At 42.4% G+C, this 27,254-nt stretch overlaps 1 protein-coding gene across 1 annotated transcript; it reads left to right on the top strand.

The window, feature by feature from the left end:
• Positions 1 to 1,891: 1,891 nt before the first annotated feature.
• Positions 1,892 to 20,547, top strand: CUNH16orf72 (chromosome unknown C16orf72 homolog). The gene is given in 5 exon segments (XM_042798511.1): positions 1,892 to 2,290; positions 3,159 to 3,239; positions 7,360 to 7,635; positions 17,114 to 17,214; positions 17,216 to 20,547. Coding segments are annotated over 5 exon segments (822 nt in total). The 5' UTR covers positions 1,892 to 2,070; the 3' UTR covers positions 17,360 to 20,547.
• The last annotated feature ends 6,707 nt before the right edge of the window (positions 20,548 to 27,254 follow it).

The raw sequence follows: 27,254 nt of genomic DNA, 5'->3' as shown, positions 1-27,254 counted from the left end.
ATAGTTGCACAGGAGAAAAATCTGCTTCATCACAGTATGTACTTACTCGCCTACTGTTCAATATGATTTACAAAACCAATTTTAATTTATTGTCAACATTTAAATAATAATAATAAAAAAAGTATTGCTTTCTTTTCCATGCTATCTTTGTACATTCATAAAAGCCCAATAGCTTATTCCTAAGACTACTCCTAAACCTGCTGAAGTTCATATTCCTAAACAAGGATTGGACAGGGCTTTACTGAGAAAGGAACAGAATATCCATGCTTCTATGTATTTGCATTATTGTTATGAAATATAGATTAAAAAGCCAATGCCACAACTTCAGTTTAAGAACACATCCACAGAGTACAGATACTCTCATCTTTCCTGCTCACATGGAGTGCCATAGCATAACCCCTGAGCAGGAGGTCCCTAGTAGTTTCAGTGGTCTAGGAAATACACTAGCCTGCAGCTTCAGTTTTCTGTTGTCCTTAGAGGTAAAAAAAACCCAACAGTTCTAATTATTTTCTCATAACATCTCTTTCCCCACTACATATGACTTAGGCTTGAATTTCTCTATGTTTTAGGAAGTTGTATGAAGACCCAAGTTCAAAATGGGAGAAAGTACAGACTGAATGAAGTAAGACTGTCAAGAGGAGAAAACAGTCCATAAAGCTGGTGTTTCTAACATCCAGTGGGTTTCAGTGGGATGTGTGCACCAGACTACCGGTTTAATAATAGAGAAGAGCTGATCTGAAACATGTGCAGCAGCAGCAGCATTGCAGGTTCAGGACAGCGAGTGCCAAACCAGATGCAGGTATGTCCGGCCTTTGTGCGAGAGCGTCACCAGACAAGGGATGAGAGTATTTGACAGAGGGTGGTGAGGGGAACTCAAGGTGCTCACCAGCTGATCGGCATTTCCATAGCAGTTCATGGCTTGGCTCACACGCTGGTGCAAGGGGACATTTGTCTTGATTGAAAGTAGTGTGGCTGGAGTAGATAGGAAGATGCTTTCTCAGCAGCATTTTGAACAGATTGAGGTAAACGAGCGCTTTAAACATATGCAAAGGAGCCGCAATTTAGGTCTGTTGGAATTTTGCCCGGTACGGCGCGAATACACTGCAAGAAATGGTAGCTAATAACTGTGTAAAAACGGCAGAAAAGGGATGGCGACGATGCGGACCCTCAGCGAAGACCTCCCGGCCCACACCTTGCCCTCCCGGGCGCCGGAGCCGGGCCGGGCCGCCAGCGGCGCTCAGCGCCAGCCCCGCGCGGCAGCCATCTTTCCCCGGGCCCGGGCGCCGGCCGCGGCCGCAGGCCGGGCGGAGGAAGCCGCCTCCGCGGCGAGGAGCTGCCCCTCAGGTGGGTAGCGCGGCGGCCGGCACCCGCCTCACGGGCAGCGGCCCCGCCGGCAGCGGCTGCGGGGAAGCCCGAGGCGGGACAACGCCTCACGCCGCTTGGGGAAGGCCCCATCGCCAAGATGGCAGAACCGCCCTGCCCTGCCCTGCCCAGCCCGGCCCGGCCCCCGCCGCGGAGCGGCTGCGCCCCCGAACCCGAGCCCGGGCCAGTCGCGGGGTGAGGGGCGCCGGCGGGTAGGGCCTCCCCGGGGCCCGGCGCATCACGCCAGGGGGCGGGGCCAAGCCGCGCCGGGGGGCGGTGGGGGATGCCACTGCGCCTGCGCCCCGCGGCCGCCGGTTTCTGCGCACGGGCGTGTGACAGCGTAACCAATCTTGCGTTCGGGCCCGGCCCCCCGGCACGCGCCGTCTGATGGGCGTGCGGACGGCCCAGTGAGGGCCCGAGGTGCGGTTCAAACCGGCGGTGCCGGGGCGGTGGCGGCCAGTTGAGCGGCGGGGGGCGGGCGTTGGGCGGCAGCACGTTCCCAGGCGTCTCCGACGGGCTTTTACTGCGCTCGGGGCGGCGCCGGCGCTCAGTGTGTTTGGAGCCGGCGGAGGGACGGGCAGGGCCGGCGGGTATGGGGGTGAGGTAGGGCCGGCCCGGCGGCAGGGGAGCCAGCGCGGCTGTCCGGCGGGGCCGGGCCTGCGCGGCGGCGGCGCCGGCGCTGGGGAAGGACGCGGAGCCGGCCGGAGGATGGAGGACAAGAAGGAGGAGGGCGAGGCGGAGATCCAGGAGCACGGGCCCGAGCACTGGTTCAGCAAGTGGGAGCGGCAGTGCCTGGCCGAGGCCGAGCAGGAGGAGGCGCTGGCCCCGGAGCTGCAGGACGAGGCGGCGGCGCAGCCCGAGCACAAGCAACAGAAGCTCTGGCACCTCTTCCAGAACTCGGCCACCGCCGTGGCGCAGCTCTACAAGGGTGAGCGCCGCGGGAGGGCGGCGGGGGCGAGGGGGGAGGCACCGGTGGGGCGGGACGGGGTTTAGCGGCCGGCGGGGCCCGAGCGTGGTGGGCCCGGGGCCGAGGCCGGGCCCGGGGGTCGGGGGATGTGAGGCGGCCGCGGAGCCGCCGGCGGTGGGATGGGAAAGGGTCCGCGGCGTCACAAAGGGGATGTGGCGGCGAGAGCGGCCTGGGCAGGGGGAGGAGCGGGCTTCCGGCCCGGGGGCTCCGCGCCCGTCCATAGAGGCAGACGGGAAAACAAAATGGCGTGAGGGGAAACCGCGGCCGCTGCCCGGACATCGCCCTTCGCGGCCGCCGGCGGAGCGGCCTGGGCCGGCGGAGCCGTTGGGCCGACCCGGCCGCCGCGACCCACCCCCCCTCCCCCTCCTCGGCCCGGGCGGGCGGCCGGCGGGCCCCGGGAGGCAGGGCGCTCAGGCGGAGAGCGGCCGCGGCGGGAGGGTCTCGGTCGGCGGGGGCGAGGCCTGTGAGTGGTCGGGGAGCAGCGGGCTCCGGGGGAGGGGAAGGTGGGGGCAGACCGGGAAGCCCGGCCCTGGCGGCGGAGGCTCCTGACGCCCAGCCCAGGGAAGAGGCTCCGACAAAATGGCGAAGTGAGGGGCCGGCCCCATTGTGCGGCGGGGACTGCGGGCGGGGGCCGGGCAGGGCGCTTCCCCGGCGGGCTGGAGGCGCCGCCGCCGTGCCCGCTGCCCGGGACTGGGCCGCTGCCGGCCCGCCCTTCTCGGCCCTGATCCCGAGTTGCCTTCGGAAGGTGGAACAAAATGGCGAAACCTAACATGGCCGTTCGGAGTTGGTGACTCCAAAATAAACAGCGTGTGTCCTTCTCTCCCTGCAGATCGGGTGTGCCAGCAGCCGGGGCTCTCCCTCTGGGTCCCCTTCCAGAACGCCGCCACTGCAGTCACCAACCTCTACAAAGGTAAGGGGCTGCTCCCCCCTCCGCTGCCCCGGCAGCCCTCCTCGCCGAGCCGGGCCCCGCTCTGCCTCCTGCCCCGGCTTACTCATAAGCAGGGCCTCTTAATGTCTCTTATTCACCCTGATAAAATCTAACCCGAGACTGCTTCCTGAATCTTGCAAGTTTTCCCTGGGCCACTCTAGCTGATGATAGCTGAATCTTTTCTGTTGCCTCACGTCAGTGACTAATAACTTACAGGCTGTATTACTTCGAGACCCTTGAAAAAAAGGGTGTTTTTTAATGTGTGGCTTGTGCTTGTGAATTCAAGGGCAATAGTTTATTAAACAGTAGCTATTTGCTGTGTTTTGTATATTTCACAGTGTAGTAAATGTTGGGATAACAGTATAATACATGTACATTTGTGGTGAAGCATAGGTTGGGTTTAGTGTTTGTAGAATTCCGCATAGATGTTATATGACAAAGTTTTACCTTCTTGTGACAGTGAGGCTTCTTAAGCAAGCCTCCCAGATTATTTTAAGCACCAGAATGTTGTGGCTGGAAGAAAGCAGTGTTAGCCAAAACTTGATAAGAGTGCACTCTGCACGTGGCCCACTGCTTTTGTGCTGTTTTACTGTGTGTTTCTATCTGTCAGGATCTGTTTCTGAACTCTGCTGTTCTTTGGGTTGTCACGAGAATTCTTGTCTGTAGAAGAGTTGTTCAGTGGTTTCTAGTTTCTTTTAAAAGATGGTACAAGAATATCTGTATCAGTGGAGGCTTAAATTGGCACAGTGTGATTCCTATTGTTACTGTCTTCCATTACTAGGGAAGAAAAAACTAAAGTTCCAGGTTGTCTTTCTGACTTGTAGTTTGATTCTTTTTTGAGTTGTGGGGGGTGTGTGTGTGTGTGGTTTTTTTTTTTTTTTTTCCCCTTGGTCTGTACAGCATTATCTGTAATTCTACCTGCATCTTTTCATTTGTCTCCAGTTTTCCTGTTTTGTATTTTTTTTTAAGCAGTTGAGCTTAGTAACATGTTTGTGATGGCTGATCAGGTTTCTGACAGGTATGAACAGAGCAAAGAGGAAATGTAGATGCATAACCCTCACTGCCACAGACTTTTGCAGAAGGTGCAGTTGAACGTTGTGTATGTGCCATAGGTCATATAAAGGGGCATTGCATCACATAGCAGGGTAGATGTTGGCCTGAGGGAGTGGGTCACTAGAATGTGGTCTGGGATACCAGTCACTTGAGCGTGGTGCTAGCTAGAGTAGCAGCAGGTAGTGTTAATAAATCGTCCGAAATAGTTATAGTACTACTTTTACAAATGGCATTGCCTTCCGTTACAGCATCTTTACTACAAAGATTTAGGCTGTTGTTTATTTTTTGTTAAAACATTTGTTTACTTGTGCTGTAGGTGAAATGAGCCCTATTTTTCTGCAATAATGTGATTAACGGAAGAGTATGTATGTGATGATCAGGGAAACCAGGATTTAGAGTAGGAAGCTGTCTTTATACAGGTGTACTGTAATACTTCAAAAAACAGCACCTGAAACAAATATTTCCTTCAAATCTTTAAGTGCTGAAGTACCTCAGTTACCCCAGAACTGCCATCTTTTCAATTTTGAAGCTAACTTCCAAGTAGGTAGAAGTTTGTTGAGAACACAGGTAGAACCAGCTAGACACTGGCATATCAGGCAAGCTGGAGTCTCTTAATGTGAATTTGTCTTCCCTAGTGATGAATGTGGTTCTTAAAGTCTCCTGTTGTTTCTTGTGTACTCAGTAATGTTTGTGTTTTAGAGGACAATGTCAAAATGCTGGAGAGGTGATTGGTGTGGTAAACTGAGCAACACAAACTGCCTCTTGTCCTGTCAGCTGTTTTCTGAGCTGATAAATGTTTGGATTTTTAAGGCATCAGATTTATTGTTAAAAAGAGCTACATGAGGAATACTGCATAAGGTCTTAGATCACAAATTTCTGATTGGCGCTAGTGGTGGAGGCTGCATCTAAAGACACTTGATTATCTTCCAGGTTGCGTTAAAATAGTGAAGGTATGGCTTGTAATGTAGTATTTAGAACCTAAGGCCACTGTAGAAAGTCTTGGGCATGTTTTGGAGTGAGACTTCTGAACCCACAGTTAACCTTTTTTTTTTTTTTAAAAAGCTGAATGTTTGTCAATGTTAGTTTTGATTTAGTAATTTCAGGATGTATGCAACTTGTCTGGTTATATTTTAGCAGTTTAACTTTGTAAACAAAGTAGTTGTAGCTTTTACCATAAAGATTGAATCCTTCCCAGAGTAAAGGATGCTTGAAACTTGTTCAGGCTACATCAGCAGTTGGTGTGTTTGACCTCATAACTAGTTCATAGTTAGTCCTTTGTAAAGCATTGTTTTGTAGAAGGAAAGCAGGGTATTGACATAAAGCTGGGTTCCTCACTTCTCAGAACAACTTTCTCATGATATTTCAGGAAGTGATTAAAGGAATTTTGTCAGTTTTCAAACTGGCTCCAGAGTGTTTGGTGGCTTTTAGTGTGAGTGCACTGGAGTCCTAAGCTGCTGTGGAGTATAAAATGGCTGGAGGAATAATCTGTCAAGCTGCCATTGCTTTCACAGGAATTAGCATTTGTAACTCTTCTAGGCTTTTGATTACAAAGCAGCATAAGCAAAATAGTTTTGGAGTGTATAAAAGTAATTAAGTGCACTGTATGTATACCTGTATAGCTTATATTCTAAAAGCCCCAAGTTTTAACTATGGTCAGTTTGAGATGTTGTTCTTTTTTGGTAGGTCGTGTTGTTTGAATTGCTGTCTTAGTGTGTAGCTGTTAGTGTGTAGATTTTAGTGCTGTCTTCTGTGGATCATGCAGTTGTGCCTTAGAATGCAAGTCTAAGAATAGCATTTAATAGTGATAATTTTTGGTTTTTTGAGTGTGAGAACTACATTAGATGTGTATGTCACTGTTCACCTGGAGAGCGTTATCTTGGACAGCTATTATTAAAGAAATCTCTTCAGTATTGTAGGCAAATGTCTCCCTTCTGTTGGACTTCATTATAGTAAAGCTAGATTATGAAAAACTGTTTTAATGAGCTCTGACTTAAAAAAAAAAAAATTACAGGAATGCAGTAAATGAAATTGGAGTGGATATGTTGGTGTCTTGATGGAGCAAGAGCAACATACCAGTAACTGCATAGAACTGACATAGCTGTTGGCAAAGCTCTGATAAGAAATCTAACAAACAAGATGAGCATAATTGTATACAAAATAGGGTTTGTCCCACCTGTTTTTGTTGACTGAAACTTATTTAAACTATGAGCCAGAAATGCACTTAGTGAAGTTTGAAATCAATGTAATACAAGGTATTTAAGTGTTTGAGGCACAGTTATAACTGATGTGCACAGGTGACCAGTTACATCAGTGGAGAATGAAATTGCATTTTATAGTAGGATTAATTGCAAATAATGTGTTCAGAGCTTTTGTATATCAAATTTACAATAGGATCTTAAATGGGGAAGGAAACTTTTCTTAGAATTCCTTTGTAAATGGTATGTTGCCTAATTGAAAGGTATTGGTGACACTTGTGTTCTAACTAGTTTAAAAACCATGGCCTCCTGTGAATTGCCTCTGCCATTGAAGTTCAGATGAAACTAGAAGGACTCTAAGAAGTCTTGAGTTTTCTGAAAAGTCCTTACCTGTCAGAACCAAGTCAAGCAGCTATTAATTTTGTGGGATTTCCTGGCAGTACTGATGCTCTTGGAAGAGTGTGTCTCTTAAAGTGCATTGTCTGATGTAAGTACCCTTCTCAAACTGACAAGCTCAAAGTGTGTTTTCAATGTTAATAAAATATGGTTTTGCAAATAATGGTGTAGTGTTGACCTGAAGTATAGTAAATGCTATTTAGGTAGCGCTGGAGTTGCTGTTGACTTTCTGACTTGTAAAGCATGTGGAATTTTTAGCTAATACTCTTTGTAGGTTTAATGGGACTCATCTTCAGTGCTAACTAATCTGATACAGCTAACTCAGTACCGTGTTAGATTACTGTGTAACCCATAGAAAATATGGTTCTTTCCTGTGGTTGAAAGGAAGCTGTATCATGATGTGCCATGCTATACATTGCTCTGTAACACTAAGGAAAATCTTTTCCGTTTTCTTGCAGAAAGTGTGGATGCCCATCAGCGAAGCTTTGATGTAGGAATTCAGATTGGCTATCAGCGTCGGAATAAGGATGTGTTAGCTTGGGTTAAAAAACGCAGAAGAACTATTCGTAGAGAAGACTTGATCAGCTTCCTATGTGGAAAAGTTCCTCCTCCAAGAAATTCTAGAGCTCCCCCAAGACTGACTGTAGTATCCCCTAACCGAGCTACTTCAACAGAAACTAGCTCATCTGTAGAGACTGATTTGCAACCCTTCCGTGAAGCCATAGCTCTGCATGGTAACACTAATTTTTTCAATACTACTTGGTTAAAATTGGGTGGGGGCTCTTAAAGCATGTCTGGCTCTTGGCCATTGTTGATGTCTTATGTCATGTACCTGATGTTCCAGCTGAAGGTATCTCCTTCATTCTCTAAGTGAGTTTTTGCATGTGTAAGGCATGTTAGCTACTAAAAAGTTGCATAGTCAAATATTTTGAATGAGGAAAAGGTATTGTATAAAAGAGGTTTGGATCTGTAATATTCTACATCTGTGAACTCAACAGTGAAGTATCAACTCTTGGTAGTGTTTCTGAAGGATGAGGAGGCTTGGCATTCATAACAATGCTAAAGTAAACAGAGTTCTTTGAAAATGATAATACTGTACTAGCAACTAGTTAAGTACTAAGATTAGGCTAGTAGCAAATGACTTGAAAATTTTTGTGGGGTTAAGGAGGGAATTTAATGTCTGACGCTTCAGTCTCTGGGGTACCTTACCTCACTCTAGTACCCATGTTACGTGCTGTTTAATATGGTTTACCATTTTACTTAAGGTACTCTGGAAAGGGGGGTACTTCACTTGTATGTCACTGCAATAATTGTGTCCTGTTCAGAACTTAGTTCTAGTTCACTTCCTGACTTGAATGTCTTCCAGTGTTGTACTGGTTTTCCTTCCTTACCATCACCAACAATGTTGGTGATGTATCTTTTTTTCCTTTTCAGATATGAATATTCACTATCTTACTCTGTATTGGTCTATTACCTAGCAAGTGGTAAGGAAAAATGTGTTTTAAATTGCTCTCGAGATGAAATGAAGCAGCAGTTCACTGTGGGTTATATGCCTTTTAAGATTCTAAAGGATGGCAGGTATCTTGAGGTATAAATAGCTTGATTTTTACTTCTAGAATGGTCTAGTATCTAGAAGTACAACCTGTGAAACTTAAAGGAAATTTTTACTTTCTCAGTATTCTCGGGAGGGTGGAATTAATGAGTTAATTAGATGAGTAGATTCCTGAAAATGCAGTTTTTGCTTCTGCTATGCTGTGGTGTTTTTTCAAGATACATAAGCCAGACACTGTGAATGTCTAGGTGACAGCCTAATTCTGGTATAGTTTGCTGCTCTGCCATTTAAATCAAGCATGCTTCCACCCAGTCATGTAGTTTTTGGCAGTTTTCCTTCTCATATTTGAAGCTGGCTAGAGAATTCTGTGCACCAGTATTACTTATTCAGTAGGTAAAGATAATTTAGCGAGGGGGAACTGCAGAAGCTGGTTCTCACCTGATACAATGTGATAACACCACCTTAAAATCTTGTTTTCTGAAAGTATAGATGAATGCTGTGCAGTTGACTTGAACAGTGAAAGCTTACTCTTAGGTGAGAATAAATGAGGTGGACTCACCTCAGCACAGTGAGCTCAAGCAGAGTAAACTCAGAGGTATTTTTATTGGTAATATGGCTATTTTCATGTCCTTGTATTGTTTCTTAACATCTTTGTATAGCGGTGGTTTATGGAAGTCACTTCTCTAGCATGGGAATCTGAGTCAGGAGGTATAAAGTTTTCTTCCATATTTCATAACCCAGTATAGGGTCATGAAGACTGTAGGAATTTCTCTGCTCTGTACTGGCACTGCAGGGACTAGAAATGCACTCTTTCCCCTTCATCAGCTGGTTGACAAGATTACATGTCAGTCAAATTCTGGATTATCTTCTCCTGATATCAGTTTCAGTCTGGTCTTTGACACAAATGCTTTTGTGCTAATCCTTCAGTGACTAGGCTTGTATTTGGCCTCAACTGTTATTAGGTTATTGTCTACAGTATCTGCATTCATCCAGCTTTTCCCCCCTTTTTTCTTTAAGGAAGGTGTGATTAAAACAGTCTCCCAAACTGTTTTCCAGTGTGTCACAGGTCTACTCAGAGCTATGTTTTGAGTTGGAAACCTATGTAGGATCTTCAGGTGTGTGTAAATGTCCTCTGTGGGGCTATGCTTAATTTCATTTTTGGCAGATGGTTTAAAAGTGATTTGCTGCTTCTAGGTTTTGTGAGGAAATGTGAGAAAACCTGATGATAGTCAGTAGCAGTCTGAGCAAGTGTTCAGGACTAAGGTTAAGGGGAATTTCTTACTGGCATGTGAAGGAGCGAGGCTTTTTGTGCTGATAGGCTTCCTGTGGAAATGGAATATTTACCTATTGGTGACGTGGATGGATGGGCTGAATTAGATCTGAGGATAATGCTAGAACTTTGCTCTAAAGGAAGACAAGACCTCTTAATGAAGCAGGGTAAGGTGTGAATATACAATACCAAATAAAGCTCTGGAGAAGCAGAGTTGCTTTACTGACTAATTGGAAATAGGTATTAATATATGTCCAGAGACCATGGTGCTATAATTTGCTGATCCTCCTCTTTGATGGGGGAAAGAGATATCTATATTTTGACCATGTAACCTCTAAATGCTTCATAATCACATCTGAAAACTTTGACAGAAGCTGTGGTAACAAAGTAGCTAATAATTAAGTATTTCTTGGAACATAAAACACAGTTCTAGTTATGACCTAAACTAAAACATTAGAGAAGAGCATCTTTTGGTATCAGAATGATCTTAAAACTGTATGTTGCATCTGAAATTTGTTAGAGATAAGGTTAAAAATCCAATATTATCTCAAACCTTGTTCTAACTGACCTGTATGCAAGGTAGTTGACAGTGTTCTTGACAAAAGCTAGGGATTTTGAACCCAAAATTGAATCTTGTGATTTTAGTTATCAGTAGTCTTTGTGCTATCAGGAAACTTGTCCTTCTCTCTTATTCTACTTTCAAGACTTGTTATAGTAGCTAAAAGCAAAATGATCACGACAAACTATACTGGCATGAGAATGTTTAAGGTGTATGTGATTTGCCTTTTCTGTTAGTTCAATGGCAAGTATGCTGTGCAGTTGTTACTGAAGTCTTTAGTGTAACTTCAGGTAACTGAGAAGGAGTTTTTGGAACCAAGTAATCTTTTGAGAGACTAAATTCTGGTAAAATAAAAAAATGGTAGCCCTTAATATCACCTTTCCATTATTAATGTGCTGATGGGTAAACTCTGAAGTAAAACATGGCTGGAAACTTGAACTATGAATACCTGAAAAGAAATCAAAGCCTTCGAGTAAAGCTGAGACATTAACTCAAGGTACTATATGCTATTTTACTCTGAAGTTCAAGTGGATTTTTCTGAAACTTCTAAGAACTGTGCACATGATACTTAGCATTTTAAGATGTGATAGTGGAAGATAAATACCTTTTTTGTTCAACATCTTAAATAGTTTTTTTTTTTTTTTTAACTTCACCAATCCCTAAAAATGTTATAGAATCATAGACTGGTTTGGATTGGAAGGGGCCTTAAAGATCATCCAGTTCCACCCTCCTGCCATGGGCAGGGACACCTTCTACCAGCCCAGGTTGCTCAAAGTCTAACCTGGCCTTGAACTCTTGCAGGGAGGGGGCAGCCACAGCTGCTCCGGGCACCCTGTGCCAGTACCTCACCATCCTCACAGAAAAGAATTTCTTCTTCATATGTAATGTAAATCTGCCCTCTTTCAGTTTAAAACAGTTACCACTCATCCTATCCCCACATCCCCTGACAAAGATTCTCTCCCCAGCTTTCCTGTCCCCCCTTTAAGCACTGGAAGCCGCTCGAAGGTCTCCCCGGAGCCTTCTCTTCTCCAGGCTGACCCCCCCCAACTCTCTCAGCCCGGCCTCCCAGGGGAGCTGCTCCAGCCCCCCAGCATCTTCGTGGCCTCCTCTGGCCCCGCTCGAGCAGCTCCGTGTCCTTCTGCTGTTGGGGGCCCCCGAGCTGGCCCCAGCACTGCAGGGGGGTCTCCCCAGAGCAGAGGGGGAGAATCCCCTCCCTTGCCCTGCTGCCCACACTTCTCTTGATGCAGCCCAGGACGTGGTTGGCTTTCTGGGCTGTGAGCGCGCATTACTGGCTCACAGGCAGTTTTCCATCCACTGCTACCCCCAAGTCCCTCTCCACAGGGCTGATCTCCAGCCACTCCTTACCCAGCCTGGATTTGTGCTTGGGATTGCCCTGACCAATGTGCAGGACCTTGCACTTGGCCTTCATGAGGTTGGCCTGGCCCCACCTCTCCAGCCTGCCCAGGTCCCTTTGGATGACATCCCTCCCCTCCAGTGTGTCACTGCACCACACGCCTTGGTGCTGTTAATGAACTTGCTGAGGGTGCCCTCGATCCCACTGTCCATGTTGCCAAGAAAGATGTTCAACAGCACCGGTCCCAGCATCAACCCCTGAGGAATGCCACTTGTCACTGCTCTGCACTTGGACATCGAGCTGCTGACCATAACTCTTTGAGTGTGACCATCCAGCCAATTCCTTATTCCCCAAGTGGTCCATCCGTCAAATCCATGTCTTTCCAATTTAGAGACAAGGATGTCGTGTGGGACAGTGTCAGAACCTTTGCGCAAGTCCAGGTAAAGTCAGTTGCATTTCCCTCATCCATGAACACTGTAATCCTGCTGAAGGCGTCCACCAGATTTATCAGGCAGAATGTGCCCTTAGTGAAGCCATGTTGGCTGTCACCGATCACCTCCTTATTTTCCATGTGCCCTAGCATAGTTTCCAGGAGGATTTGCTCCATAATCTTCCTGGGCACAGAGGTGGGACTGACTGGCCTGTAGTTCCCTGGCAGTGTCACTGCTGTTAGCATAAGTATGGATGTAACTTCACCTGCTTTCTGGATGTGTACTGCCATAGCCAGTGTGGCAAGTAAGAGAAGAGTTTGAAGTGAGAGGATTGCATTAGGCTGAGCTAACAGTCATAAGATTACCAAAAACTGACTGACATGAGCCAGATCACTTTCTGCCTGGCAGTAGCTAGCATACAAGTCTTGCAGTGCTGGTGGCAGTGCACAGTCCATGTTTGAAATGATGCTTTGGTCTTTTAATGTGCTCCATGCTTTACAAACCATTCTCCCAACAGTATGGGAGAAAATGCTATGATTTGAGGAGGGGCGAAGAAGCAAGCTGTGGAAGGCAATGCTTAAATGCATGAGACATTAGCAATCTTAGATAAAAATGATGTGAATGTGCAATGGCACAGTGAGGGAGTGTTCTTTTGATTTTTAGCTTTAATTTTGATGTCTCATTAATGCGATTCAGTCTTTCTGGGAGAACTCTTGTTATAGCATGTAGAAGTGTGTGGCTTGGCCCCTTTAAAGAGCCTGAATTCCATAAGGTGGTCTTATTCTCTTGAAATACTGAACTGCAATATAAACCAGCAGCAGTTTGTCAAAAAAGTTGAGAGCAGAGTTTAGATCAGTTTGAAAGTTTAAAGATTGTGTATGTATACATATAGCTATCACAGAGTTGTATATTGGGATGTACTGTTAAAACTTGTTCTTTGAGCAGTACTGTGAAAAGGGTGAATATGACAGGAGTGACAAGGATCTACCTGCATGCCATTTTGAGTTTATCTGGCATTATTAACTAATTCCTGCTTTAGTCACTCTTAGATAAGCATGAATGTTCTTTTTGATGCTTCCCGATTAAAATTTTTGGAAAACAATATTATTCCTATAGTGAATAGTAGTTACCCAGTATATTATGCTGTGGTAGTGACCTGAATAATTTATAGTTATTATGGACATGGTTGTAGTGCAGATAAACTGTTGTTTATAGTTTGTTAGGCCAGTGTTGATAAACTTGCTAGTTTTGAGTTGATAGTTTTATTTGCCTTAACTATTTCATACCCCATAACATATACTTTTAGCCAAGCTGTCTAATCACTTGATAGTATTGTTCATTATTTATTTCTTCTATACTGCAGCTTTTTCTTCTATTACTATAATAAATGCTTTAGAATGTAGCTTCAGATAAAAGCAGAGCTTTTTGTGAAATTACTGCCTGTGAAATGCCATGTTGATGACTGAAAGATATGGCAGGAATGAGAATGTAGTAAGTACTGCAAAATATTTCAGATATGACCTCCACTTTAATCCTTTCAAGTTTAAAAAGGGAGAAAGAGCCATGTGTCCTCTCTTAAAGGCCTCTAGTAAAAAAGGAAATGTCTCCTGCAGAAAGCAGTGAGATTTCAGAGGTGGTCATGAGATTGTGAAAGAAGTAAAGACATTTTAGTAGCTGTATGAATCTCTATCCTGTTGTATAGACAAAACTGACGTGCCTGTGATTAGGTCATGTTTATCACAATACAGAAATTTGAGGTTGTAAAGTGGTATTAAGTCATGTAATTTTACTACTTCCTAGTATCCCTGCTTGCTTTATTGCTTTAAATGGTTAAATGTTTTGGGAAGATATCTGAGTCCACTGAAAACTTAAACTCAGAATAATTCGCAATAAATGTGTTTTATGAGATTTCCTCTTTGCATTACAACAACTTTTCCAGAAAAAATGAACTGTGAATCCCAGCTCCTGGAAGATACTTTCTCTGTCAACAACAACAAAAAAATAGATATTTTCAATTGCACTGCTGATTGTCTTCAGAGATGTTGCTTCCATGAAATGGCAACTTGATATTTTAGTGCATGCCTTGAATTTTCAGACTCTTCCATGTTAGCTTGATTACCCATTCCTAAACTGTGATCAAAATGTTTCACTTGACAGTTCTGCTGTCTTAGATTGATGTCTAGTGCTGTGTAATATGGTTAACTGCCAGTAACTGATAACAAATTGTCACTCAGTCTGTGAGCATACTCAGTAGTGACTTACTAATTCAGTATTAAATACCTGTATGAGATGCAAGATTATACTGCAAGTAGAAGTCCATGTTGTGATTCAATATCCTTGTACTCTTATATTTGTAGAAATTAATTCAAAATTATTCTCCTGCCTTTGATGCCAAGTTTGATTGAATATTTTAACTTCTTAATTATCTCCTGAAGGTTGTTTGTGTATTTAAATGTACAGTGATTCAGTATTACCTAAATATTGGAAAGTCAATGCCTGCTTGAGATGCTGCTTGCAAACCTTGGCAGTCTGTTTTAAAATATGCTGCAGCATATTACAGATGCATGTTTTAAATCTGACTTTTGTATCTATTGTTTTAAAAAAAATGCTTGTTACTTGAAAGGCTCTACTTAAATAGTTCTTGAGTGATGCCAAAAAATGTATTCTCACATCATGGGTCAGTTTTGGGGTTTATTTAGAATAATTATTCTCCTCTTGGGCTCTAGACATAATGAAAAGATGTCATGATAAAACTGAACTAGTATATTGGTCATTTGGTTATGGGTTGTATAATGTAAGAGTAAATGAGAAGTGGTGTAAATTGTTGACTCAGTGGAAGTAACAACACTGAACTTGTGTGCTCTGAGCAATTTTGCTTGGAATAGTGATGTGGGGACAAATCTCTGCAGTTAATTTGGATTTGAAACAATGTCACCTGTGCACTGTCAAATTTTTTCCAGTTTAAATGTACAGGATGAATTAATGCTTTTTCTAATGTATGTCATGACACTTGAAATTAAACTTGCTGTTATCTTTGAATTGTGAAGTGATTTGTTACCTACCCAAATTCTGCACGTTGGTTTAACCAAGTTATGGTATCTGAATTGGCATTTTGCTTTTACATCTATGTAGTCGATTAGCTGCTTTACTGTCTTTGGTAGATGTATAGGAACCTCTTTTCCTAGTGGTTTTGAATTTAAGCTTGACCTTAATCCTGGGAATACCTGAACATACCTTGTTTCTAAAATATCTTTTCACTAAAACACCTTTTGCTGTTGAAATAACTGCTGTTGTGACTGAAAGATGATTTTACTATTAATAAAACCTGCAAGATCCCCACCAGACTTCAGACCATGCTTCTGTATAGTGTTGGAACACCATTTAGAGCTGTAAGCAAAAGCTCTAAGAAAGCATCAGTGGTTAGTGGCTGGTTCTGCTGATGGTTGCATAATACAACATATATCTGTGTAGAAGTATATCCTGTGCTGTTACAAGATCTAAGCTTAAATGTTCATTCAACAGTAATGTATGATAGAGTGAAATTGTTTGGCCTGTTCTATCCTGATTTGTGTATCAACCTGCCATTGCTGCAGATGGCTTTAGAATTTATCTTACTGAGGTTTTTGGCAACTGATCTAGTAGCTCTAGCAGTCTTCACAGAGCTTCCGAAGTTGCTTATTTGACCTATCAGCAGCTAATAAATAGGGCTTTGTTAGGCTTTACTTGTCAGTGTGTGACTTCTGGCTGCCTACTTGAAGATATATGAAGATGTATGTTAAATGGCTTTGCACACACACAAGATGTATGATGGCTGGACAAAAGTATAGAGTATTTGAGACTGGAGAAAACATCTGAGAGCTCAAGATTTTTTGGGTTGCCGAGACAGAAATCTTCCTGGACAGTTTAATGTTTGCGTGTTCTTATTGCTAGAGATATATACAGATGTAGATCTTGTTCTGCTGTTCATCTTCCTGCATGACTCTAGCTTTGATAGTTTATTTCCAGGGCTAACGGACTTTTTGTAGTTACCAAATAATATTCAGATGTGAAGCAATTATGATGATAAAGATGTTTGTCTAATTTCTGAGCTTCTGTAGATTTGTAGATCTACAAATATAGCCTGAATTTCAAATTGAGAAAAATTGTTAGGCTTTCATATACTGGCCCTTACTGAACTTATGTTTGAAATGTCCTGCTTTTGCAAAGTTGTAATAGTAAAATTACTGAAGACAAAAAGATTAATTTCCTAGGAAGCTAATGATTTTCTTTTTTATGGCCTTGTTTCTACAAGAAATAAACTTCTGTTTAACTAAAACTTTTAATTACTAATGTGAACACAAACTGAAGTAATTGCAGGGTACCTGTGTCAATGTTTTAGATCACATCTGGCAAGAGAAAATTTTGGGGGATTGTCATGCGGTCTTGCTTGGCTGCTTTGTTATTTTTAAGTGCTCTTGTGAATTCTCATAGTATTAATGTGTTGGCAAATAGCAAGAGCCATGAAATAAAGCTTTTATTTAAAAACTAGCTGTGGTATATACCTGTCAGGTCTGCGCTCATACTGCAGTTTTCTTTAGAACTACAGTGACTGAAGGAGTGAAAGGGAGCAGAGTGGTGGTGGTTGAAACAAGACTGAGTCAGGTCAACATGGAAAGTCTTTGGTTAGGGGACGTTCATTATGTGTAACTACTGGTCTACTGTGAAGCCTTTGTATTGAATTAGTCTACTCTTGAGTTCACATACTCTTATTTTGAATAGCATGTCATGTTTATGGAGCTAGCATTTGCTATAGTGTGCTGTTACAACCTGGTATATAAGCTGACTTTCAATGTCATAAAAGCACTTCTGGTAACTGTTAGATTCTTACATGGATTAAAAGCTGGGAAGGTGTGATCTGAACTTCAAATAAGTGTGGTACAAATAATAGAGGGTGAAGTGCCTTTAACATCTCACTGGAAGTCAGATGAGTGTCATCCCTTCTGTCACACATAGGAAATTAACTTTCTTTACTGTTTGACCTAAATACTTTTTCTTTTTTTCCCCTAGGTCTTAGTGGTGCAATGGCTAGTATAAGTGTTCGCTCAAGTACCCCAGGCTCGCCCACTCACGTGAGCAGTGGCTCCAATGCTAGTCGAAAGGAGAAATGGACTCCATGATGTTGATTTGAACACTTTCATATCAGAAGAAATGGCACTCCACTTGGACAATGGTGGAACTAGAAAGCGTACCTCAGCCCAGTGTGGCGATGTCATTACAGACTCACCAACTCATAAACGCAACAGAATGATCTAAACTGCAAAAATTTCAAACCCACCATGCTGCTTGAAAGCCACTTGATCCTCAGAGTACTATTGAAAAGGAAACATGAGGCCATCTTTCCATATTCACTGTTTAAGACAAATTCAATAATTGCCATAAAGGAAATTTTAGATATTACATTAGATGCCTCTTGTAACTGCGGCTTTCTTAAACTATATTCTTAGCAGAGGACATCAGATATTGTGTAGTAGTTAGCAAGATCATCATAGGCAAACATGTATCCGTTCCAAGGCTAAAAGTGACCTTACTTGTATTCTTAAAGGGAAAGGAAATTTCAGATGTTTATTTGGTTATAGAATGCTTTTTTTTTGTCCTTTATTTCCTGCTGTGTTGAGTATTTGCTTAAAACAGTATTGCCAGTTTGACTGAAATTGTCTACAACATGACTTGGCATCTTTGTCAAAACTGCAGGCTTCCATTTTTGCAGCACTGTACCATGCACCTAGTTTCTATATAGTAACAGTGTGCAAGTTATAAATATTGGACTGTACCCTTTTTAGTTTTAAAAGCAGTTGATAATTCTGGTGATTGTGTGATAATGTAAAGAGGTGCTATGATGGTCATGCAATTAATACTTAATATTGAATCAATACAAGGATCTTTATTGGATTCACTTTGTGTGTTTTAGTGCTCTGAAGTAGCAATATTAAACTTTTCCCCGATTAACTTCATAGATTTTTAAATCAGTTTGAGGAAAATATATGTACTTATTGGTATTATCCTTGTGGAAGTTATACACAGTGCAGACTGCACCAGTGCTGACCTAAATTTAGAGAAAGATGTCCTGTAATTGGAAAATAGGCTTTTCTGTTCAGTATTAGTGAAGGGTAGGTTTTGTGTACACCCATATCCCATTTTACATTTCTTGTGAAGTAATTGCCCATTTCTGGGGAGGGGTGGGAGGAGAGGGAATGAGGGGGAATAGTTGGAAAAGGGGTGTGTTCTAACAAGTAAGACTTCTGGTCACATGTGGAAACTTGGACTAACTTAAAAAAGATTCTGTGTGATACCATCTCCTTCAGGAGGGAGTGACATGCAGGGTCTGTGAAGTGCTAAGAAAATAATTTAAAACTGGAAGTTGATTATAAAGCTTTGGGTAAACATGCCGTAAGGATGAATTGCAAAGGATAAATGGCTTTCTTTTTGTGTTGAGCTTATATTTGTAGGATTGAACTCTGGCTGCCATAACTTAAGCATAATCTAAAACCGAACTAGATATTGAGACCGATCTGCTGCAAATCCATTTCTGATGGGGAAGGATATATGTCAGTCTTTAAGAGTGTCCTAATTATTTTTACATGTAGAGGCAGCAAGTCTTTGGTGGAGAGCTCTGGCTTTTAGGGCCTCTCAATCTCTGCCTAGGAAAGGGATATAATACAGGAGGAATAAGAAAAGAGCTCCAAACCTGCAAGTTGGGAAGGGGTCTTTAGAGAGGTGGTACGCATGCTTTAACTGGAAGCATAGGCTGATTTTTGGATGAAATGCAGCTATGCTGGATTCACAATACTAAAAGATTGTGGTGTTCTAGCTAAGTTAAGGCACCTTGAGCTCCATGTTAATACACAGCTCTTCGAGACTTTTGCTTAAGTGCTTGTAGAGTCAGAACTTTTTTTGTATTCCCTGTTTGAAGCAGACTTCACTGTAGTTTTGCTCCTTTTTACCCTGATGTCCTCTCATCGGTGTTCTGTAGTCAAGGCAAGACAGCAATGATGTGTTCAAATTCTCAGAATTCAAGGCTCTCTAAGAGCATGATTTCCTTGCTTTGTGGTGCTTCCATCAAATTTCTTTACATCAAGAGCTCATGAAGATGTCAACACTTGCACAATACTGTAGCTAGAGGTTCTGTAGTTTATGGGACAAGTGTAAGCACTGTCCAAAGCAAGATGGTAAGAACTGCTCAAAACCCCCACCTGTGTTACATAGCTGAACTTGCACATCACCTGAAGACTCGATATACATTAATTTCAGTTATTGCTATTAACTACGATTCATAAGACTTATTTTATGTAAAATATTAATACTGCATAAAGCTAGTTTTCATTTGGAGACTGCATTTTCAACAAAAGATTTTTTGAAGATGGTATCTGAATACATCTGTTAGTATTTATTAGGCTGTTGGCAGAGGGATTTTTCTGTTCTAGAAGAAAAATATGGAGTCCTGAACAGAAAGGACATGTGTGAGAACCATTCTTCAGCTCTTCTGTTTATTCATTAACTGGCTTGTACAACTAAGATGCTTATGCTCTGCAACTTCTAACACACTTTACTATTACATGTGGCAAAGGTAACATACTGGTATCAGTTCTGCATATATGGACTGAGCTGTAACAGTGCTTCTGGTCTAGCCCAAATATACAGAGCCTGTTCAGATTACTTCTCTCCTTTCCTGTGGTAAAATAAATCCTGTTGATGCTTTGAAGCATTAATTCAGTCTAGTACCACCTAAACCTAAATTTGTATGGCTTTTTATTTAATTTGTGCCATTTTTCTTTGAAAGAAAGCAGGCTTAAGTATTAAACTGGTTGCATTAATGTTTTTTTGCTTGTACCTTAAGTATTTGGCAAGTTTTTGACTGTTTTTCATTTAGCCCCAACTGTTTGCTCTTTGTTAACCTCTGCCAGAATGATCAAAAATGCATGTATTCACCTGGTAAACACAAGAACAGGTTGTCTCTTAAAAAAAAAAAAAGTTCCGTACCTGTTGCTTTGAAGACTATTCCTTGTGCCAGTGTAGAAAATTGATGTTTTGGAAATAGCTCTCAGCTATTATCCAAACTGTAGCTCCTGGAGCCAGAAGTGAGTTGATTTTCTGTAAGAAACACTGAGAACTGTTTAGTTTGGTAAAAATGGTGCTTACTTTTGCTTTCTCCTATGAATCGTATAGTTGACTGGTCTCTTCTCCATGTACATCAAATCTAACATGAATGTGCGGCAAGTTACATAAAGTACATCCTGCACTGAAGCTACTGAGCTTGGCTTGCTTATTAATGAAGTAAGTTTTAAATGTTAAATTTAAATCTATATTACAATAAAGTAATGCAAAAATGATTTTGGCTGAAACTGAAGTCCTGCAGTTAAACTTACTCTCAAATGTGGTTTACCCAGCTGGAGTAATAGAAACTCTAAGTCATAATAAACCTAATAAAAAAAAAATAAATACAACTAATCAGGCTGCTTTGAGTTCTTTAAGTTTCTGAATAATACAGTCCATCAGTAAACCCAAACCAAGATAAGGTTAGTGTGAGTTGACAGACTTGGTTCTACAGTAGGATTTTTCTTTAGGAATGCAATTTATAGTTAGACTAAACAGCTACCATCACTTAAGAGACTTTCCTTTTGGTCTTTTTTGGACTAATGAAGGTAATAAGAATTGGGGTGTACTGTTACGTTTGTACAAGATGTTTTGTAGAGTTTAACATCACTAATATGTAGGAAAAGCATTTTAAACTATGCCACTTAAAACCTTTTTAGAAAGTTAAGTGGAATTAACTTCAATAGTAGAGCTTTCCAGTCTCTTCCAAAAGACTTCTTGGACTTAAGTGAAATGAAGTGCTTTAATTAGCAGTTTTTCCTGCTTTATATGGGTGTCCCTAAACCAGCAGATTATTTTCCACTTGCTGTATCAGCAGGTTTTTGAATTTCATTATGAAGGGAAGCTTTATTTCACAAGAGTAGTCGAGTTAAAAATGTCTTTGGATGTTACCGTTTTTTCAGTTATAGGCAGTGAAATATTCCAGTGGGAATTTGGAAAGTATTCTTAAATTATTTCTAAAAGCCCAGCATCTTGCAAATGTTAGCCTAGAGCTAGTAATATTTTGGCAGAAATAAGGAATGCACACCTGACTTGTTGCACTGAGTTCACTGCACCAGGTGGGGCTGCTGTGGTTGTCTGGGGTAGCCACAAGGCCCTGTGGTTTGCTCATGCCAGATCCTCTGGTTATTTAAGGTAATGAGGAGGGCACTGGCACTTGTCAGTAACTCTGCCTGTCTCTAAAGCTTCCCTTGTCTGTGCAAGTAACTCATGTGGATAGTTTGAGGCTGATAAACTTTCTCTGGGAGCTTATGAAATGGCTCTGTAGTCAACACTGGTGCTTTCTGCTGTCATTCTCTCACTTGGGCCCCTTTCAGACTGTCTCAAGAGGGAAGCAAAATGTGTGTCAAGCTCCCAAGGGTAGTAGTGAATAAACCAACCGAGTTCACATGTGTAGAAGAGAAACATCACCTAGCTCTGAGAGGCTCAGAAGGTAAATGTTCCTCAATGGGTAATGAGAGTCCAGCATTTCCTATGTGACTGTTTTAAGCAGTGGTGCTGCTGCTCTTGTGACTGTTACAGCAGCTTTCTGAGTTTTTGGAACACTGGGACTGCACACAGGGCTGTGTTTTTATTGACAAAGACAGGATGGGGTGGGAGAGTGCACAAAAATAAGACCTTGTCTGGGTCTGCTATGAGCCCGTTGAGCATACACTGTGGCTTGTGGAAAATACTGAATTTCAGTAGAAAAAGTACTGATCAATTTGTTAAGATAGTATCTAAGACCACTCTTAATCATGCTTTGTAATATTTCACCATTTTTTAATCAACTTTAAAGGTAAAGCTGCTTCTGGATGCCACATGGCAGGACAGCAAGCTATGCATGAAAGGACATACTGGGATCTTCCTTTGTACTGTCACGATGTAACACTACCTTGCATCTTTGTCATGAACAAACTCATGATGCTTCTCCAGCTCTGGAACTTAAGCCACAAGAAGTCTTCTCATGTTTTGTACATCTAGTGTCCTTTTAACATCAAAGCAGAGGATACAAAATGTTTGCATTTAAAGTAGGTATACTAAGAATTTTGTTCTAAATTTTCACTGGAGTTTTGATAGGGTCACTCCCAGCTCCTGCCCATACAGCCGTGTGTACCTCTGCTCACGGAATGTGGTCAATGCTGAAAAGTCCTAAGGTTAGTATTTTTTGTTCCATTACACATATTTTTGTTTTTATATTGATAACTATTTGAACCTAACTTACTTGTTTTGGAGTGAATTCCTTGAGTCTTATCTGTAATGCAGTATGCAAGACCAAGAATAAGAGGGGGAGAAAATACCGCGTTAGTTCTGCTGTTTAACAAACTACTTGATCTCATACACTTAACTCTAGTTGTCTATAGCATTGCCTTTCTGCAAATCAATGGTCTTTAGATAACTTTCAAACCGCAGAAATCTTTGCATCTTTGGAATTCTTTAGGCCAGTCTTATAGCTATTTTGTAAAAAATACCTACTGTGCTTTATTTGAATAAAATTTTAAAGCTCTGGGGAGAGTTTTGTCACAAGTTGGCAACAGTGATACTGCCTTCTGTATCTACTTCATAAGGCACAGATGAAGATAATTAATGCTGTTTTCAACAAATCTTTTCTAAAACCTGTTTTCCTGTTCTCTCTGAAAGCGCCAACAAAAAGAAATGTGTGGATTGTGGATTGTGCCTGGAGGCAAGTAGACTTCTTGGCTAAGGTGGACCATCTTCTAGAGACTTGTATTGAATATCCTGTCAGTAATCCAACTCCTCATATTATTGAGGGAACCACAGTCTATATTACTACTTTCATCTCTAAGCCTTTCTGCTGGAAAAGCTCACACAGTTAAGTCCTCTCTTTTCATGGCTATGGTTAAATGACTTCCTGTGGAAGAGCATCTGTGATCTCCCACAGTAGGCATGCTTTTTTCCCCTCTCCGTGGAGATACTGTTGTCATTAACATGAATCACTGAAGGTGCATTTCTATCTGCTAAAATTAATTTTAAAGTTGTTGACTGAAATGATTGTAGTTTTCGGAGTAGCAAGCTGCTGAAGATGCTCTGAATATTGTAGCTGCAGAGGCTTGTGTTCTGCCAGATGACAGTTCAGTGGTGCAACTCATTTGGAGTCTTAGATTATTAAAAACTGATTTGTTTGCCTCTGTTTGCTCTGTAACGGTTTCAGATGTGATCTTACAAAAATTCAAATTTCCTTAGGCCTAGATGCATTTCCCAGAGTACACACAATTCATCTCTCACAGAAATTTTCCAAGGAAGTGGGTTCAACATATTTAAATCCTAATAACTGGGGTCTTTAATAATAGTTTTGACACGAGAAGGCCTAAGAGTTCACTCAGGATTAGTTTTCAGGTTGATTTGATCTTTCCTAAAGCATTATACCCATGAGCCATGTCTGCATTTGGTTTTCTTCCTCCTGTTTGTGACGGTGGCCTCTTCTGGCTTCTTACACAAGGAGTATCTCCCTGTGCTGACTGCAGCGTGTCTGAACGTCGAGGTATTTCTGGTAAGTGCTTGTACATGATGTGTGGTATTTCTCTTAAATTAATATAATTTTGGGTTGCCCACAGGTTGTGGGATCTACATCCCTTGGGACTCAAACAGATACAGCCCAGAGAGTCTTGGTCCTGGACCTGCTTTGAGCAGGAGCTGGACCAGGTAACACCCCGGGCTCCCTTTTCATCTGAATTAGTCTAGGATTCACTATGCACTGTTCTCGATGCAGTTTATCCATGAGGAGGGTAAAAGACACTGGTATCTTTGTCAGTAATACCTGCTGCTCAAATAACAACTGACCACTGATGATAACTCTGGAACAGATGACTTTCCTATGAGGCACATACTCTTCTGGAAACTTAAAGGCTGTTCTGTCAAAATTGCTACTCCATAACTCCTAAGGATATGCAGCCCTACAAAACAGAAAATGGTCCCAAATTTGGCTACTTTAATTTCTTGCCTCTGTGTCACATGTTTCACGGCCTTTGAAGTAACGGAGTTGTTTCGGGCTGAACTGTGAAGCTGTTGCTGTGGTAGATGTTTGCACTACATCATCTGCTCAGCTGATGGAAACATCACCTCCACAGGACAGGAAAGCATCTGCCAGAGCTTGGCTTCGATAAGTCATGAAAATGTCATTTTCTAAGAGGTGAGATTCCAAATAGGAGTAGCGAAGTGCTTCTGTATTAAGACCAAACTCCTCCTTATTAATGTTCTGGCAGATTGGTAAGTGATACTGCTAAATTTGGAGTGAAACTTTGTATGTTAGTTTCTGTTGGTGCCTGTTTTGATGTGATCTGATATAGGGGAAACAGGATAGAAAAGTGAAACTCTCAACACAGGTTAGATGTATCAGTTAAATCAGTTAAATGTCTAACTGTCATTATGTCCATTTCTTGTTTGACTTATTGGAGACAAGTGGTAAAATCATATTAGTTACAAAGATTTAAAACTTTCCATTTACTGGACACTGTCTGTGATGAAGATTCAGAAAAGCACCAGGTGGACTAATGGTGGCTTGAAAATCTGTTTCACAAACCTGGGATGTTGCCTGAAAAGTAGAACATGGATTAGAGTTACTGTGTTCCAGTCTGAGAGCTCCAGAAATGCAGATGTTTTTTCAGTTGTTCCAGTGTCTGAGTTTGCTGTGAACTGGAACTACATTACTTTAATTTTTTGTTTCCTAAAATAGTCAGACTTTTGCATATTCCACTGAAACTAAAGCAGCAGGTCCTGGTTAAGCATCCTTCCTTTCAGGGATCTGTCAAACTCACAACAGAAGCTAAGGGCACATGTTAAAAAAAAAAATATTGAATGTATGTTAAATATTCTGGCTTGTGAGGAACCTAGATACTACTGGTTGGCCACAGTCTCTTGTAAGTGCATACTGCAGTGGTTTTTTTTTTTTTTTTTTGTACTTGGAGTCCCAGCTTATGATATCATTATGACAATACTGGAATAATTTTAACACAGCAAGGAGCATCTCCAGAAGGTGGGCTGGACAGATCAGAGAGATGTCACTGGAGCATGCCAAAAATGGGGACAGACTTGAGAAGAGTGGGTAGCTTTGCTAACTGTCAGTGTACCAGAGGCCGATCTGATACCACTTGGAGTAAATAAGTTTCTGTAGATTTGGTCTTGCTAAGTTCTGCAGTATGTTTCATTAGTTTTAAGTGTTCATACAGATGTGAAGATGCGTGAGGTTCTGGTGAGTACTGCTGGTGGGTAACCCACCAGGTTGTCTTTCTATGTTGACCAAGCATCTTTCAAATAAGACTAACTTTCCATCCCATCACTTATCTGTGCATGTGGATTTGAGATTAATCTGTAAACTTCTTTGTCCCCCCTTTTGCCACAGCTGTTCTGAACAGAGATGATAAATCTAAAGGCAGATTCCCACAACCTGCACAACCACAAACTTGCCCAGTGCAGTGTTCTAGGTGAACCCGTAAGTCCTTGTAGCTGCATTAATGTGGAGCTAGAATGCTGCGCTGAGACCTCTAGACTATGTCTTGAAGAATGCAAGGAATAAGTGATGGGCAAGAGGTGGCACAGCGGCATCGGAAGGTGAACTTGCCCATCAGCTGTCATGGCCCTCAACTGCAATAACTAAGCTTAGACTGGAGTAGCTTTGTATTCCTACTGTCTCTGGTTCAGCATTGGCTGTAGTGGCTGACTGATGGCTTGGGTGACTTAAAGTTATTTTTACAACTGTCCACATGCTGTATTACTTAGAGCTACATAAACCAAGTGGCCTAAGTTCCTAAATAAAGGCATGATGCACTAGTATGGAGGAGAATACTTTATCTTTTTTAAGCCATAGTTTGGTATGTGGTTCAGGCTCAGTGGTGGCATCTCTGTTTCTATCACAGGGGATTTCATGGGGATGATGCTGATGCTTTAAAGTATCTCTGAGTTTCTCAAAGCTTTAAAGCAATGCAAAGAGCCCTTGGTATTATTTAACTGCCATGACCAGTCCCTTTATCCCTTTGAAAATCAGTCATTCAGCAAGCAAAAATAATCCATTGGGTGATGCCTACCAGTGATTTTGAAATGTTCTTTGTAAAACAAAATGTCCAGAGTCAAGTAACAAGTCACACAAGCTGTGCTGGGAGGCAGGAAGATGGCTCTAAAGTGCTGATATGCTCTTACTGCACTAAGCATCTCATTGCTTTGTGAAAAAAAAAAAAACAAACCAAACAAAAAGCCAAAACCACAAACATGCTGCTCTGACCACCAAAATGAAGTTTTGGCCCAGAGAATGTGTAGCCATGTTGCAGATCAGGTGTTAGCTGCCCATGGCCTGTGGTGTGGGACACAGCGGCAGCAGTGCTCCTGCTGGGTGGCTAGAGAAGAGAACTCCTGGTGCTTTGCATTATCTGCTGTCTCCAACCTGCCTGGCAAGTGCTTGGTAGGTGTGAATAAGGATCTCGTGAAGGAATATGAAAAGGGCCACCAGGGGCCATCACCTTGAAGTTGTCCTTTCAAGTGTTATCTATAAATACGGTTCCCCAGAGCAATCCAGCTGGCACCCTCCAGTCAAGCTCACTGCAATCTTAGATAAAACTACTGTCAAGTGGAGCCAGTTCTTCAGCTGGTTCATGGAGCTGTGCCCATTTCCACTGCTCCGGAGTGTGAATCGGGAGAGCTCCTTCCCACAGTGCAGCCGCACAGCTGGTCGGCAGCAGGAATCTCCCGGCCGTGGAGGCACTGCAGCTCACTGGTGTCTGCAGTGTGCAACTAGAGAGGAGGAGGAGAACATCCAATGCAGAGACAATGTGCCCTGTGGTGGTTGAACCCTTGGTGTTTGGGAGCCTCACTCCAGTGTGTACCCATAATGTGGCAGTAATCCGGCTACTGCCTAAATAATGCTTTAAAAAAACAGCATGAGTCCCTGTATTAGCTGATGGAGAAAAGGCAAGTTGACATGGGCAGCCTGAAGTGTGGATAAAGAGTCCTGGCTCTCTCCCAAGCTCTGGAGGAGTTTTGCTCTTTGTGTTTTAGCCCAGATTTTCTTCTGGAATGTGGCACACAGCAGGTTGTACCAGTGGCTGCGCTGTGTGATGGCAGGGTCTGA

The sequence above is a fragment of the Tyto alba genome, unplaced genomic scaffold (genome assembly GCF_018691265.1).
Source record: "Tyto alba isolate M040663 unplaced genomic scaffold, T.alba_DEE_v4.0 Super-Scaffold_28, whole genome shotgun sequence".
In the NCBI taxonomy this organism is placed as follows: domain Eukaryota; kingdom Metazoa; phylum Chordata; class Aves; order Strigiformes; family Tytonidae; genus Tyto; species Tyto alba.
Note: the sequence above shows the minus strand (reverse complement) of the source record. Positions and strands in the feature narration are given on the sequence as shown.